This window comes from Prionailurus bengalensis, chromosome E1 (genome assembly GCF_016509475.1).
Source record: "Prionailurus bengalensis isolate Pbe53 chromosome E1, Fcat_Pben_1.1_paternal_pri, whole genome shotgun sequence".
Taxonomy (NCBI): Eukaryota; Metazoa; Chordata; class Mammalia; order Carnivora; family Felidae; genus Prionailurus; species Prionailurus bengalensis.
Window position 1 is genome coordinate 2,820,382 of NC_057347.1, and position 15,230 is coordinate 2,835,611.

Below are 15,230 nucleotides of genomic sequence, written 5' to 3' on the forward strand. Positions count from 1 at the left end.
TGGGAGCCTGGACTTCCGTAGACGCACAGCTCATATAAGTAGCAGAGCAGCTCTGTGGGAAGAGCCCGGATAGCTCAGTCGGTAGAGCATCAGACTTTTAATCTGAGGGTCCAGGGTTCAAGTCCCTGTTCGGGCGTCTCGCTTTTTCTTTCTTTTCCTTCTCCCCCTACGAACCTACAGCTCTTTTTGAATACAACTAATCTCTGTATTCCTTTAAAACAAAACGAAGGGAAAAAAAGGGTAACGAAAATGCTGTGACATGACTTTAAAAATGAAATGAGAGTAACCCCGTCGGGATTTTACTTTTCAGAAAGTAGAACGAACGAACGATAGACAGTGGAGGGAAAGCAGACATGTTTTATGTGAATTTAAGTTTTCCACTCAGCCACATTGGAAAGTAAAAAGAACCAGGCGAAATTAATTTTAACAACACATTTTATTTAACCCAATGAAATCTTATCATTTTAACACGTACTCGATATTTTAAAATTGTTAATGAAATTTTAACGATGTTCTTTTCAGTACGTACTATGTCTTGTAACTACGGTGTGTATTTTTTCCTTCACAGCACGTCTCCATTCACAGTTCAGGTGCTCCAAGGCGGGGGTCCACCGCCTCCAGCAGGTATTTGTGTTTCCGTTTTCTGTGAATGGCAGACACGCAAAATGAGAATATCAGTAATATGTACCCTCTCAAAGAAGGCCCATCGCGAGTGGGTTCCATGGTGTAATGGTTAGCACTCTGGACTCTGAATCCAGCGATCCGAGTTCAAATCTCGGTGGAACCTTAGGTTTTGTACCACCGGAGTGCTGTTATATTTATGAGCTTGGGGCAGGAGCGTCATTCGTCACCTGACAGGGTCTGAAAAGCCAGCGAGGATGCTGTCCTTTGTTTTTAAAAACAGACCAGGTAGTTGGAGCCTCCAGCACACCGTCAGAACATAAAACCGTCGCTTAAATGTATAGCAAGTTGCACTAGTCTTGGGAGCTACTCATATTTGAGGACACGTTTAGGCACAGATCAGCTATGAGGAACTTGAGGTTGCTTCCGCAGGTCCCATCAGGTCTTGGCTGACACAACCCGAGGCGGTCTGGGATACCAGATCGTGGAAGGCGGTGGTGGCTTGGCTGCAAGGAGTCCTCGTAAAAACAAGGGGGGCGTCCCACCGGGGCGGCGGGAGGCGGTCAGGACTTCTACATGGGGGTACACAGGCCACCAGAAAAACTCCACGTTGGCAGCGGTGGGATTCGAACCCACGCCTCCGAAGAGACTGGAGCCTAAATCCAGCGCCTTAGACCGCTCGGCCACGCTACCTGCGTGAAGGATAGTCCTCCCTGTAGTCCTCCTAAGAGACTAGAAGGAGCCCCCGGGCTCGGGATGATCGTATTAGATCGGCCGGCCGGCCCTCTTGGGAGATCGCGGACCCAGAAGCAGTGGACGGCGAAACGGCCCGGCCGGAGGAAACAAGAGACACACCGATGTTTTACAACGACACAAGTTTATTTTCCTGGATGGGGCCGCATCTGGGAGTGGGGTGCGCCTGGGCCGGGAGCATCCCCCAAGCGGGCAGCCGCAGCTCTGTGCTCGCTCACATTCGGTTGCTCTCTGTCCCCGTTTCTTCCACCCGTGCGCGTCCGCACTCCCACCTGGCTCACGTGCTTTTGTCCCGCTACTTCTCCCAGGCAGGCCTGCGAGGTCGCAACGGGGCGCTCCTGGCATGCCCCGCCCAGAGCCCTCACACCCCCTCTCCCTCCCCGCCCCCCCCCCACCCCCCCACCCCCATGCTAGTACCCGTAAGCCGTCAGACGCCGCCGCCCGCCAGGTGGCTCTGTGGCGCAATGGATAGCGCATTGGACTTCTAGTGACGAAAGAGCGATTCAAAGGTTGTGGGTTCGAATCCCACCAGAGTCGATTTTATTTCAGGTTTTTTTTTTTTTTTTCCCCCCCTCCCCTCTCTCTCCGACTTTTTCTTAAAGGCTCCCATCCCCTTCTCCCCCTACCCTATTTCAGTGTTTTCCACCTGGTTTCAAGCTCCAACCTCAGTCTCCGCTCTGCTCTCTTCTTTACTTACCTGTCTGCCCCGGGGCTTGGGCCATGGAGAGCAAGACTGGGGGGAGGGGCGGGAAACAGAAGGAAAGGGAGACAGAAGTGGGCGTGGACGCCGAGATAAAGGCAGGCCCCTGGCTCGGGGACACACGGGGATTGAATAACCACTTTATTCCATGCACTAAGGACTCGGGAAGGGGCTGGGTCTGGGCCGGGGGCAGAGAGGGTACAATCCTAGTCGCAAAGGGGGCAGGGAAAAGGGACAGAAACCGGGGAAATATATATTTATATAGATACTCTAATATAGACCACATCTCACCCGCGCGCTGCGCCCGCGCGCCCCGCCGCCCTCCCCAACACCTGCTCGCCCCGACGCCCGGGTCCCTCTGCTGCCCTCGGGCTGGAGTCTCTACCTCACCCCCAGCCCCCACCCCCACCCCCCGCAAAGCTCAGGGCCAAGGTCTCCAGAAGGCGGGCGGCGGGGGCGGCGGGGCCTTGGGCGCCCCGTCTTGTCTGTGCGGCGGCGGCGGCGGCGGCGGCGGCGGCAGCAGTCCGGTGAGGGGCGCCGGCGCGCCGGGATCCCCGGCGCGGGGGGAACAGGGGGACGGGGACCAGGCGCAGCGCGGGCTAAGGGGGCCCTGGTGCACTGGGGGGCGCTGGTGCAGCGCGGGGCCGGGCACCGGGGCGGCGGGGTCCAGCGGTGGGCGCGGCGCCTGGGGCCTCGGATCTACCGGCTCCAGTCGGGGCGGCTTGGGGCGCAGGTAGACGTGCAGCGCGGAGAAGAGCTGGGCGCGGGCGGCCGGGCTGGCGTCGTGCGCGAAGGCCGCCAGACGGAGCAGGCACTCGCGGAAGCCGGACAGGTAGCAGCTGGCGAGCGCCTCGGCGTCCTGGGCTGGGGACCGGGGAACCCCTGGAGCCGCGGCCGGCGGGAGGACGGACGGGCGGGCAGGGCAGGGACCCAGCAAGGGCGAGGGAAGGGGCGGGGCGCAGAGATAACCGAAGCCCGACAGACGCACAGAGACAGAGACCCAGAAGGACGGACAGAGGGAGAAAATGAGGGAGACACAGAGACAGACACGCGCGGGTGTTATTAACCTCGCCTCGGAGCAGAGCCTACCGCTCCCCAAGCCCACCGTCCATCGCAGGGTCCGCCCCAGCTACCCCGGCCCCGGGCCTCCGTGAATCCCCCCTCCCGCCCTCCGCTGCCCCACCCCCCCGCGCTGTACCCGGGGGCTCCACCCGGCTCCGCTCCCTCAAGTAGCCCACGGCGAACTCCAGTATCTCTGCTTTCTCCAGCTTCGGGTTGCGGAGGTTCTACAGACGGGAGGGGGAGGGCGCAAAGACAGAAAGGGGTGGGGAGAGAGGGGGAAGTGGCAGGGGGAAGAAGGGAGGGGGGAATGCGGGAGCTGGGGGTGCCCCCGATCGCGTTTGCGCGCCGCTCACGGAGCGCGCGACCGACCGAATGCGGCGGAGTGGAGATGAGGAGGAACGGCCCTGGGAAACCTCGAGCCTGGAGCGTCCAACCCGAGGGGGCGAAGCCCACCCAGAGTTGAGGAGCGGATTGTAAACAGCAAACCCCAGGGACTGAAATTAACCACCCTGCAGGCTGTTGGAGCGGGTGCGGGGAAAGAGGAGGGAGCATTTACAGACCCCAGAGGTGGAAGGCTGACCCACCCTGGGAGTGAAATTTACAGAGCCGGGTGTGAAACTTACAGACCCCAGGGGTGGCCAGGAAGAGCACGTTCTGAGAGCGAGAGGGGGTCTGGGATGGGACTCCAAAGGCGGGGCTCGGGTCGGGATGCCTTGGGGCCAGGGTCGCCAGTGCAGCACGTGTCCCCACCCCGGTAGGAAGCCCTGGGACGCGAAGACCGGATGCCTGGGGGTCTGGGGACGGCGGAAGGACTGACCTGGTCCCGGGTCTGCTCCAGCAGCAGGAGCCTCAGCTCTTCCAGGCTGCGGTTGATGCGGTCCCGGCGCCGCTTCTCCACAAGCGGCTTCAGCATCTGCGACCGGCAGGAAAGGGAGAGCTGGCCGACCGGACCGAGACTCAGCGCGGCCGCGCCGGCGTTTGGGTCCCGCCGCCGGGTCGGTCCCGCGCCCACCCCTTCCCCAAGACCCCAACGAGTGCCTAGGGCCAGGCCCATCGGGTCCCTCTCCGCTCCCCCTCCCAAAGCCCCTAGGGTCAATTTCTGTAGCTCGCCTCCTCTCTCTCCCGGGTCTTCTGCATTCTCCTCTCTGTCTTGTCCTCCCTCCTCCCCTGTCTGTGTCTCTCCTCTCTCTACATCTCCGTCTCGTGCAGTGTCTCTGTCTCAGTGGAGAACTTTGGGGGGGGGGGGGCCTCTTTGCGCCCAGACACGTGGACACGTGGCCGCAAGGTGCCGGCCTCTGAGTCGGCGGCCCTGAATGTAAAAAGGGAGATACTCGGGGCTACCGCGCCTCTTCTCCGGCTAGCCCGTCTATGCAGTCTAAAATCTTCCTCCCGAGGTCAGGCCTCTGGGGCCAATGCCTTCCCGGCCTTCTCTATAAGGCTGCACTGGGTCAGCTCTGGCTCGCGCAGCACGCGCGGAGCAAGTGCCTATCCTCCCCGCTTTTCGTTTCCACCCACCTCCCTTAGCTTGAGCCCCCCTTATTTATTCCACTCGAATTCCGGCCCCCTCCCACGCCTTGCAAGCCGCAAGGTGCCAAATCCCATTGCCCAAACCCAAGACCAGTATTGCCGCCCACGCAGCCCCTGCTCTGACCCCATCCCCATCCTCATCTTCGCCGCTTCCTTCCCAGCTCCTGGTTCCTTGGGTCCCCCGCACGCACACCTCTCCCCTTTCCAACCCTGCGTCTCCAGCCTCTTCCCTCACCCAGGGTCTCAGGGACGCGGTCCCCTGGCCGGACCAGGGACCTCTGCTCCCTCCCCTCACCTCTCACCTTGGGGCCGTCCCTATTCTCTGCTCGATCCCGAGTGACCATCGCTCCTCCGGACCCTGGTGTGGACCGAGCCCAAGCCGGCCTTGCACCTTATATCCCGCAGCTCCTGAGTTGGGTGGGGTGGGGGTTGGAGCCGGGCCCGCCCCCTTCGGCCCCCGGATCCCCCTCCGCTAGGCCAGGAGCACCAGGCTCCCGGAAAGGGGAGGAGCGCAAGGGGGGAGGGGAAGAAATGAAACTGACCTAGGAGTGTGGGAAATGAGGGGCCAAGGCAGCATTGGCTGATTTAAGGACCCTAAGGCTGTATAATGAGGCGGGGCTCCGCTGAAGGCAGAGGTTATTAGGGAGAGAGGGAGTTGAAGAGCTTTGGGGACAGGACTCTGGAATGAAGTTCGGAGTTCCCCTCCTCCGCCACCAAACGAGGCTTCCTTGGGAGCTCACTGTTCCCCCACCGACCCTCAAATAAAAGTTGGCACCCCTCAACCCTCCAGGCTGGATCTTATACACCTTCACCCCAAATTCGCCTCCCGCTGGGTGGCTCTGTCCAATTCAACTGGGGCTCTGCCTGGAGGCCAAAGAGACGCGCAGTTCGATCTAAGCGAATCTTAATTCCATCCCCCCCCCCCCCCCCCCCACTGCGCGCACCGGTCTAGGCTTAGGGGATCCATACTGAGATACTACTAGAGACCCAGCGGATCCAGTGGAAAAGAGGATGTGTTACCAAGCAGCAATTACAAAGGCAGAGCGAAGTAGGAGCCGGGGAAAGGGTCCTACAGACGGATGGCTGGTCTGGGGAGGAAGGGGACCCTCGAAGGTAAAAAGGGAGCAAGGCTTGGAGTAGGAGGTGCAGAGACCTATCCACTTAGAAGTATTTGACTCAAAACTAATTATAGGAGATCCAGGCCTTTGTCCGCCGGGACACGGGACACAAGGAGTGCTCGCTCCCTGGCGACCCCGGTGAGGATAGGGGACCAGGGAGCCGACAGGTTTTGTTTTGGGTTTTTTTAGGGACCAGAAAGAGATACAAAAAGGGATCAATACCCACCTCAAACCAAGAACATGACCCTCTGCAGAATGATGCGTGAACAGTCGGAGGCTTCAGGATAAAGTGTCTGAGAAGAAAAAAATCAGAGATTTAACGGGACAACCAGACCGCCCCGGACGAGGACACGGAAAGACAAGACTGCAGACCGGTTGGAAGATAAGCTGCACAGTCAGAGGCGGATGAGGCCTTCCGAGCCGTCCCAGGGCCTCTCCACACGTTGTGTTGTTGGGTTTCTCCCCCCCCCCACCCACCCACCAAGCCCCCGCTTTCTTTCTTTCTCCCCACCCCCCTCCCCGCCCCGCAGCCTGCCCTGCCAAAGCCCGAGCCCGGAGAGACACAGACCTTGGGGAGACTGCTCCCATTTGGGGTCAGGGCCGCCAGCACATCCCACCTCCCCCCTACCTGGGCCAAATGGGAGCGCAGATGTGTGGCTCCCGGCAGCCCCCGTCGCCCCCCTCCTTGGGAACCTGCGCTCGGGCGGAGTTTTTCTCACCTGCACGCGAGGCTCGGGGCCCCGGGCTGTTCGCACCCGGGTGTGGGGCCGCCCCCCGGCCATATGGGGCCACTTTATGGCCCGGCGGCCGGATCCGGGCGGGAGGAAGGATGGCCTGGCGCTCCACCCACGTCAGCTATTCGGGCCGCTCCTTCGCTGAGCCCCTGGCCCACACCTTCTCCCGGGCCGCGGTGGCCTCAACCTCTTACAAGTTCAGGTAGGGCCACCAAGGGCTGGCTGCCGCTTGCATTGGTGGTTCAGTGGTAGAATTCTCGCCTGCCACGCGGGAGGCCCGGGTTCGATTCCCGGCCAATGCACACGCTGACTCTTTTTTTTTTTTTTTTTTTTTTTTTTTCCTTCCCGTTGGCCCCAAATGGGGAAGAAATCTGCCTGAGAAGTTTGTCTATTTAACTCATCTTTTTTACCATAAGGTAGAGCTTGACGCTCTGGATGGAGATCCGGAGGCCGAAAGTCCTCCCACTGCCGTCCTCCCAGCCCGCGAGTCCTGCGGCCTTCCACACCCCTCCCTCCGCCCCCGGCCCCGCATCTCCGCAGGCGTCACCCTGAGAAAGGACACGCCGCTCGGATCCCTGCCCCGGGGGTCCTCCCACCCTCCGCGGGGGAGGGGCGAGGCCTTCCCGCCCTACGCGCCCTAAGTCCCCGGCCCTTCCGGCCATTTCTCTTCCTCGCCCTCTCCATTTTCTGTCCTCCCTGAACTGCGCTTTCTTTTTCTAAGTCCGTGGGTCCTGGTCTTCCTGTTATCGCGGTCTTTCTGCGCCCCCGCGGCCGCCCCGGCGTCTCTATCTCGGCATCTCTCGCGTTCCTGCCAGCTGTCTTAGCGACGGCCGTGCGCCCTCTCTCGGTCTCCAGCTGTCTCCGTGCGTCTCTAGCTCCGGGGCTCTCCGGCGCGCCCGGGTCTCTCATCTCTCTCGTCTCTCCGGGTCTCTGTCGCCTCCCGGCACTCTGCGCTCCCACGCTCCTGCCAGCCCCTGGGAAGCTCGCTCACACCTCCGTCCCTCCCCGCCCCGACCCCGCCACCTCCCGCCCCGCCCCTTCCCGGCCGCTTTGATCCCGCACGCGTCGGGCCGGCGGGCGGCCGGGTGTCCCCCGCCAGCTGCCGGCGGCCACTTGTGAGCAGAGGGGAGGCGGGAGAGGGCGGGGGCGACCCTGGGCCCCCGGCCTGCCGCGCTGCTGCCCGCTGGCCTCCCTCCGCGCCGCTACCCGGGCTCCCGCGGGCCCGGGTCCCTGGTTCGCGGAGTCTGGGTCTCTGTCTGGAGCTCGCCCTGCGTCTGTGTCTCCGCCTCTGGCTTCTGCCTCCTGTCTCTCTCAACCTGTTTCGGCTGCGGGTCTCGCGTCTCTGGATTGTGTCAGTGACCAGGGATGCTCTCTTCTCTGCTCAGGCGCGATAGGGACTCCCAGAAGGAAACTGCGACAATCTGGGCATCTGTACATCTGTGTGCACAGCCTCTCTGTTACTCATTCAGTCGATATTTATGGAGTGCCTCTGTGTGCCAAGTATGGTTAGGGCTCTCCCGAAGCCCTACATCTTGTGGGGAAGGGAACGTAGAAAATGAAACATCAGATGGTCATGGGGGGGAGGGGAGCGGGGGTGGGGGGACAACCGGACATGGCAATGGCTTGAGAGTAAAGTGCTGCTTTCCTCTGGGTGGTCAGAAACCAACTGGAGGAAGAGATTGTATTTAAGGCCAAGGAAGAAACAGGCGAAAGGAAACAGCAGGTGCAAAGGCCCTGAGGCAGGAATGGAATTTGCGGGTGGGCCCTAGAGAAAGAGCGCCAGGGTTCCTGGGCGGGAGGATTTGGAGTACATCAGAGGCAAAAATGGGGAGGCAGGCATGGCGCACCACACAGGGCTTTGCCAGCTCGGAAATGACTTTGGATTTTATTCTTGAGGTCAATGGGAGGCGAGGAAGGGTTTTCATCAGGAAAGCCATGTTCGCCGACTTCTGTTTTAAAATGACCGCTTCGGCTGCCGTGTGGAATTGGGAGCAGGGACGACATTTGGGTTGCAGGAGCGGCCTCCTAGGCCTGACGTGATGTGATGGCGGCTTGCGTGAGGTGGTGGCCGGGGCGAGACACGTGAATGGGCTCCCTCTGGGGTTTGGGCTTCAGTCACTGGGCGGTTGGTGGTGCCTTTTATGGAGGTGAGAGGCACCAGGGCAGTGGGGCCGTGGGGAAAGTTCGGTCGGTTGAGATCCCCTTAGACATCCGAGCGGAAATCACAGGTAGGCCAGGGATGTGGAAAGTTGGGGGTCAGAGATGGAAGGTAGATATGGGGGAGTCCCAGGGAGAGAGGCGGCTTTGAGAGGGGCTGGAGCAAGGAGCCCTGGGGCACCCCAACAATTGCAGTCCAGGCTGAGGAGGAAGAATTGGCAAAGCGCCTAGGGGGTTGGTAGCTACGAGAGGGGGGCCAGTGTCCCTGGGACCGAATTTGGGAAAGGAGGAGCAGTGGGCGTATGAAGAAGGGAACCCGGGCCCTAGCTAAGCTGCCGGGAGGTCAAATAAGGAGAAGAGAGCGAAGTAAGCATCCGTTTAGCATCTTGGATGTCACAGGTGACCTGGGGGGGGGGTGTGACTGTACACAATCCCAGGCCCCTGGGTCAGCTCGGGTGGGTTGATGGAAGAATGGGACTGAAGGCACGCAGACCTCGGCCTTCCATCAAGCAGACCTCTCCATCCAGTTCTGCTGTGAACGGTGAGCGGAACGTGGTGTGGCCCGTAGGGGCACAGGTGCCCCGGGCTGCTCTTGGGAGGTGGAGGGGTGCAGGAGGGCAGGGGCGGGGGGGGGGGGGGCGGGAGACTCCAGGACCAGGTAGGAAACTCAGCCTCAGGTGGTAGGGGAGACTCCTCACCCACAGGGAGATGGGGGGGGGGGAACTAAGGGCGTGCGTCAGTTGGGGTGCAGGAAGGGTGACACGGGTTCTCCTGGTTCCTCTCCTTTCCTCCGAGAAACACGAGTCAGGCTCGCTGCTGGAAGGGAGAGGGCTCAGGCGGTTTGAGGGTGTGACGGGGTCATTTTGGAGAGGCGGCCAAACCTCGGGGGCCAGAATAGTAGGATTTCTAGGCAGGTGGAGAGTCCGTTGCAGATGTGGGATCAAAAGTCTCAAGTTCAGAGGCCAATTTCACCACGAGGAGAATTAAGTGCATGCTTCAGAAGCCCCCTCGCTTCCCCCCGCAGGCTCCTGGAAGGGCCCTAGCGATGCATTCACCGGGCCGTATGCTTCTGGGACACCTGCGAAAGTGAGACGTTTTAGCCGTAAATGGTAAAGACCTCTCCGTCTCTTCCCACTCTGCCTGCCTCCGGCGCGTTGGAGTGGCTGCGGCCCGTTTGGGGATCCAGGTATGGGATCAGTCAGCCTGGCTACCCCGGGTGTCGGAAGGGTTTCCGGGAAGCTGCCATCATCACCTGTGTCCGTCACGGGGCTTCGTGCCACGAAGGCCCAAAGCCACGAGACACGTGCGATGGGAATGTGTCCAGTGGCTCGCGTCACTCTGAGCGCGTGGACGGTAGGCGAGAAGCAAAATTTGAAAAGGAACCAGCAGCTGGTCTGTGGAGGTGTGGTAGGGATGGGCCAGCAGGTCGGGAACGCACATAGAAAGCGGGGTTTCTGGACTTGGTGACCTCTGCCAGCGTTTTCAACTTGTAAGTTGCCGGGATCTCGTTTCGCTCTAAGTAATGACTTGTGTACCCACCTTTGTATTCTTTTCCTTCAAAGCCTCTCTCCAAACCGTGGGAGTCTTCAGGCTCCCCAGACTGGGGCCCAGTTGGCATGGGGCTGCACCATTTTCTGATTTTCTCCGGCCGTGGCTCCTGTGCCGATAAGGATCACGTGGCTGTGAGGCCACCCTCCAGCCGGATGCCCAGTGTTTCGGGGGGGGTGGGGGGTGGGGGGGTACGTGCGCCCCCGCGGGCCTGGGTGCGTGTCCTTGCACCTGGTGTGCGTCTGGGTATCTGGGCCTCCAGCCTCTTCCTGGCCTCCCTCTCAACAGCGGGCCTCCTCTGGGCTTGGGGGAGGGGAGCTCGTGTCCCACACGCGCTGGGCCCCTAGGGAGGCGGGCTGGGAACTGAGGCAGCACAGCTGGTGAAGTGTCCGGGCTTCCCCTCCCCCGCTGAGACGTCTCCCCAGGCCAGGGCTCCAAGACTCAGCTCCTCCCTCTTTGTTCTTCAAAGGGGAGGCTGGCTTCCTGGGACCCCCCCTGGGTCCTGGGTAGGGGGAGTTCCTGGAGGGTTGGGTCCTGGGTGGGGGGGTGGGAGGTTGGGGGTTGGGAAGCAGGAGGACCAGGCCCCTGGGCCAAAGGAAGAATCAGGACAGAAGACCCCAAGTAATCCAAAACAAGACAGGCTCATCCTTTTGTTCCTTTAGGGGGCCAACCGTTCTTGTAGGGGAACCGGGCCGAGGAACGTTGTGTAAAACCCATGTGTCCAACGGCGGTAAGTGCGGGGGAGAGAAGTGAAGCAAGGGGGTAGAGAGTGGAAATTGTACTTTCAGAGAAAGACTCATTGAGAAGGTGGAATTTAAGAGGTGAGAGTAAAAGCTACTGGGACGCCTCTGGGAAGGGCGCTCCAGGCAGAGACCAGCCGGCAGGAAAGCTTGGAGGGAAAACACGCCTAACTGGTCCAAGGAGCAGAGGGCAGCCTCTGGCCGACGGTAGTGTGGGAGTTGAGATCAGAGAGAGAAACGGGGCGGGGGCACTGATCGGCTAGGACCTTCTAGGCCGTTTCCCGGTTTCCCCGGGAAGACTCTCCCACTCCTAAAGAGATGAGAAGGCTTTGGAGGGCTTCTTCCTGCCCACCCCCCCGCTTTTTTGTGTTGTTCTATTTCTAGCATTTTTAATTGCTATATAATGTCAAACCTCCACAAAAGCCCATTGTGTCCGTTTGTCTCATTTGCTTTGTCATTTCTCTCCAAAGACAGCATGCATAGAAGATACTCACTTTCCAGGGTTCCTTGGGTGGCTCAGTCGGTTGAGGGTCCAGCTCCTGGTTTTGGCTCAGGTCATGATCTCATGGTCGCCGAGATCGAGCCCCGGGTGGGGCTCTGTGGCTAGCAACGTGGAGCCTGCTTGGGATTCTTTCTCTCCCTCTCTCTTTCTGCCCCTCCTGCACTCCTGCTGTCCCTCTCTTTAAACAAATAAACCTAAAAAAAAAAAAAAAGAAAGAAAATATTTGCTTTCTGAACCATTTGGAAGTACACTGGAGACATTAGGCCCTCTTGCCTCCAGTTACTGGGTGTGTCTTTCCCAAGAACAAGGACATTCGTAACATAACAGTACAGTTATCAGTATCAGAATATTAAAGTTAATATAATACCATTATTTAATCCCCAGTCCATATTCAAATTTCCTCAAGTGTTCCAGTGATGTCCTTAATAGCTTTTTTTTGTCCTGATCCAAGATGCGGTCCAGGATCGCATGGTTGCATTTAGTTACTGCATCTCTGCGGTCTCATTTAATCTAGAAGAATCTATCGTTAAATCTTCACAGTTTTGAAGAGACCAGCGTGATTTTGGAGCTGGCCCTTCCGTTTAGTTTGTCCGATGGCTCTTCACGGTTAGAATCAAGCTGTTCAGATTATGTATTTGGGGCAGGAACATCCCAGAAGCGACAGCGTGTCCTTCTGAATCACGTCAGAAGACATGTGTCAATTTGTCTCAATACCGAGAGGCTGACTTTGATCACTCAGTTGGATGGCATTGGCCACATCTGTCCACTGTAAAGTTATTAACCACCCCCCACCCCGAATAGTAATTAATATGTGCTTTGTGGGAAGACACTTTGAGACTCTTCGCTGCATACAGCCCATTAAAGCTCAACCACTACTCCAGTATCCATTGATGACTTCTAACTCCAGCACTGTTTCTACGTTTATTAGTTGGGCAGTTGACTATAAAATATAAAAAGAGCTATCCCCTTCCTTCCCATTTTATTTCTTTTTCCTGTTATGAGCTTTGGAGTCTCGATTCAGTGAATCATGGTCCACCACAATCATATTTTAATGCTCAGATTGTCCCAGATTTAGCCAATGGGACCTCCTTTAACTGTAACCCTGAGCCGTTGGGTCTCTTTTTAAAATAGATACGCGAGATTCTTTGAGCATTTCTTTCCTTTCCTGGGCAACAAGATGTTCCAAGATCGTCTTATAATTCCCTAACCTGGAACCAGCCTTTTTTCCTAGGAGCCCTGATTCATTCGAGCGGAACGCGGTATTTAGTAACCAAGATCTGGGCACTTGGTGTGCTCGTTGGTTCTTGTGTATCTTTCCTTCTAGGCTCTCTCAGTGGAGCAAGCTAGGAGATATATGTATATCTATATGTGGTGTATGCACACACATTTCTTTCTGTATCTACACACATTAAAAGCCATGAATTCATTTTGATATCCCATTGGAAGGCTTCAAAGAGAGGAAGGACAGAATCTGATGTAGGTTTTAAAAGGATCACTAAGCCCAATGTGTTCAGAGGAAGAAGAGAAGAAGCAAGGACATAATTTAGGGGCTATTGTAACAATCTGGATGCAAGATGTGGGGGCTCAGACCAGGGTGTGGTGGTGATGTTTTGACAAGCAGTCACGTTTTTTTAAACCCGTTTTAATAAGAAATCGTGACTGATTTGATGTGGAGTGGGTGTGTGACAAAGAGAGAGAATTGGGGGTGATCCTAAGGCTTTTACTCTGACCAACTGAAGAAATGGAATTTTCCATTACTGAACTAGAAAGTGCAGGTGACGCTCATTTGGGGGAGGCCAAGAATTTGGCCAATTTATTTGTGATTCCCTATTAGATATCCAAGTGGAAATGGTAAGTAGGTAATAATATATATGCATCTGTAATTCGGGGAAGAGTTCTGGAGCCGGAGATGAACATTTTGGATGTACTAATGTACTATTCGTTGATATTTATAAGAGTGAGTACAGATAGAGAAGAGGTTGGAAAAGCGAGCCAGTGGGAACACTCCGACATTCAAGGATCCCGAAGGTGTTGACCCACCAAAGGAGTCTGTGTAGGAGCTGTTCATGATGTAGGAGTATCAGAAGAGTTAAGGTGTCCTAGAAGGCAGTGAAGAGAGCGTTTCTAAGGGGGAGAGTAAGCGTCCGTGTCAGCTGGTGCCAAATAGCGATCAATGGGTTTAGCAATGCGACGGTCACTTGGTAAACTTAACAGGAGCATCTTGGAGGAATGGGGTGGGGGGAGGCACTTGATTAGAGGGGGTTCCAGAGAGAATGGGGAGACGGCATGGGGGAGAGTGGGTGTATGGTAACATGCTTTGCGGGAGAGGGGAACAGACGTGGAGTGGTAGATGAAGGGCCTCGTGGAGTGGGGTTGAGAGGAGAGAGACAGAAACAATCTCGGAGGAGACGGGCAGGGGCGTGGGTCAGGGAAGCGGAATACGCCGGCGGTATAGCACTGGGCAGCGTGCTGGGCTCGGTGACGGGGAGGAACTCGGAGACGCGGTTCAGGGACACGGACGCCAGAGCGTAAGGCCCGCGAGGGGGCGCTCGCGGGCTGGTAGCGGCTGGCTGAATCCCGAAGAATAAGGGCCGGATCCTTCCCGGGGAAGGAGGCGCTAGAAAAACAAAGGCCTTTCTCCTCCGAAGGCAAGGATAGCCACTCCCAAAAGTACGCACGCTGTGAGCAGGATTCGAACCTGCGCGGGGAGACCCCATTGGATTTCGAGTCCAACGCCTTAACCACTCGGCCATCACAGCCGCGTGCGGCTTGGGGCCTGCGCCACTATAGCTGCCTATCAACGGGCCCGCCTCCCGCCGGCCCCGCCTCTCCGCCTCGAGACGTCTGTGCGCGTGCGCCTCCCCGCGGCAGTGCGGGCCTCACCTCCTCGCCAGCCGCCGGAGGCCTGCGGAAGGGGCGGTTCTCGCGTTCTCGCTCCCTGCCCCAAGTCTCAGGACGGCCCCAACAAAATGAGGCAGAACCCGAACCCAAGCCCAGGGCGCCGTGCCCTTGAACGCATGGGATGCCCGCGCCACCCTGGTTCCTGAAAGCGAAGTGGGGGTCGGCCTGCCGATTCACGCTAAAAGTGCGCGGGAGCGGAAGCTCAAGGTGGAAACGGCTTGGTAAGAATAAGAATCTGGAAAGGCGCCACAGAAAGACCCTTCGGGAAGATTGGAGAGGCGCGTTGCCCTCGGAGCAATAATATACCGCTTTCTGCGGACCCAGGCACCGCTGGGATTCGAACCCAGGATCTCCTGTTTACTAGACAGGCGCTTTAACCAGCTAAGCCACGGCGCCGGCGGAAGGCGCCGTGCGCCTGGAGATAGATCAGCTTCTCGCGGGAGTCAGTGAGTGAGAACTCTCACAGACCGAATGTTGCCGCGGGTCCCCTGTGACCCCCGTTCCAGGATTTCTCCCTCCCCCCCCCGGCTCCTGAGCCGAAGGGTTAACTCCCCGCCCCTCCTTTCTCCCACACCCTGGGGGACCAGTTCGACCATGGATGGGCACGTGACTTCCCGTCCCTTGGCCACCGAGAGCCGGCCGTCTCGTCTCCGCGTGTTGGCCGGCTGGGTGGGCCTCCCCGTGGGGCACCTGTCCGCGCTGGAACTCGCTCAAACCCTAGACTCAAGTTGCCCCTCATCTCCCGCCCAGGACAAACCCAGCTGGAAAGGGTGTGGAGGAAGGCAGGAGGTCGCTCACCCTCGCCACCACCTGCCTGGAAGCGGGGCCACACCCCTCCACCAAGAGCTCCCTTCACCCAGTCCCCAA

General features: G+C 58.4%; 1 protein-coding gene, 1 long non-coding RNA gene and 7 other non-coding genes across 9 annotated transcripts; 4 read left to right on the plus strand and 5 right to left on the minus strand.

Moving 5' to 3' along the window:
- The first annotated feature begins 63 nt into the window (after positions 1–63).
- TRNAK-UUU lies at positions 64–136 on the plus strand. The gene has a single exon. It is a non-coding gene; the product is annotated as a tRNA-Lys (tRNA).
- A 579-nt stretch (positions 137–715) lies between these two features.
- Positions 716–787, plus strand: TRNAQ-CUG. Its single transcript has one exon. It is a non-coding gene; the product is annotated as a tRNA-Gln (tRNA).
- Positions 788–1,232: 445 nt separating this feature from the next.
- TRNAL-UAG lies at positions 1,233–1,314 on the minus strand. The gene has a single exon. It is a non-coding gene; the product is annotated as a tRNA-Leu (tRNA).
- Positions 1,315–1,479: 165 nt separating this feature from the next.
- LOC122484922 lies at positions 1,480–1,951 on the minus strand. Its single transcript, XR_006297742.1, has 2 exons — positions 1,792–1,951; positions 1,480–1,688 (listed from the first exon to the last, which is right to left on the minus strand). It is a non-coding gene; the product is annotated as an uncharacterized LOC122484922 (long non-coding RNA).
- TRNAR-UCU lies at positions 1,825–1,911 on the plus strand. Its single transcript is given in 2 exon segments — positions 1,825–1,861; positions 1,876–1,911. It is a non-coding gene; the product is annotated as a tRNA-Arg (tRNA).
- Positions 1,952–2,495: 544 nt separating the features above from the next.
- On the minus strand, positions 2,496–4,068 carry HES7 (hes family bHLH transcription factor 7). The gene is made up of 3 exons (XM_043582660.1): positions 3,954–4,068; positions 3,273–3,360; positions 2,496–2,971 (listed from the first exon to the last, which is right to left on the minus strand). Exons 1-3 carry the CDS (start codon positions 4,047–4,049, stop codon positions 2,496–2,498), a joined length of 660 nt encoding a protein of 219 aa, XP_043438595.1. The 5' UTR covers positions 4,050–4,068.
- Positions 4,069–6,746: 2,678 nt separating this feature from the next.
- TRNAG-GCC lies at positions 6,747–6,817 on the plus strand. The gene has a single exon. It is a non-coding gene; the product is annotated as a tRNA-Gly (tRNA).
- Positions 6,818–14,139: 7,322 nt separating this feature from the next.
- Positions 14,140–14,221, minus strand: TRNAS-CGA. The gene has a single exon. It is a non-coding gene; the product is annotated as a tRNA-Ser (tRNA).
- A 464-nt stretch (positions 14,222–14,685) lies between these two features.
- On the minus strand, positions 14,686–14,759 carry TRNAT-AGU. Its single transcript has one exon. It is a non-coding gene; the product is annotated as a tRNA-Thr (tRNA).
- Between the last annotated feature and the right edge of the window lie 471 nt (positions 14,760–15,230).

Bases quoted from the DNA above. Each gene is read 5' to 3' on its own strand.
- HES7 (XM_043582660.1), bottom strand. From the start codon at position 4,049: ATGCTGAAGCCGCTTGTGGAGAAGCGGCGCCGGGACCGCATCAACCGC. The intron at 3,361-3,953 runs GTCAGTCCTTCC...TCCCGTCTGTAG, and splicing joins TGGAGCAGACCCGGGACCAG to AACCTCCGCAACCCGAAGCT. The intron at 2,972-3,272 runs GTACAGCGCGGG...CCGTCCTCCCGC, and splicing joins GAGCCGGGTGGAGCCCCCGG to CGGCCGCGGCTCCAGGGGTT.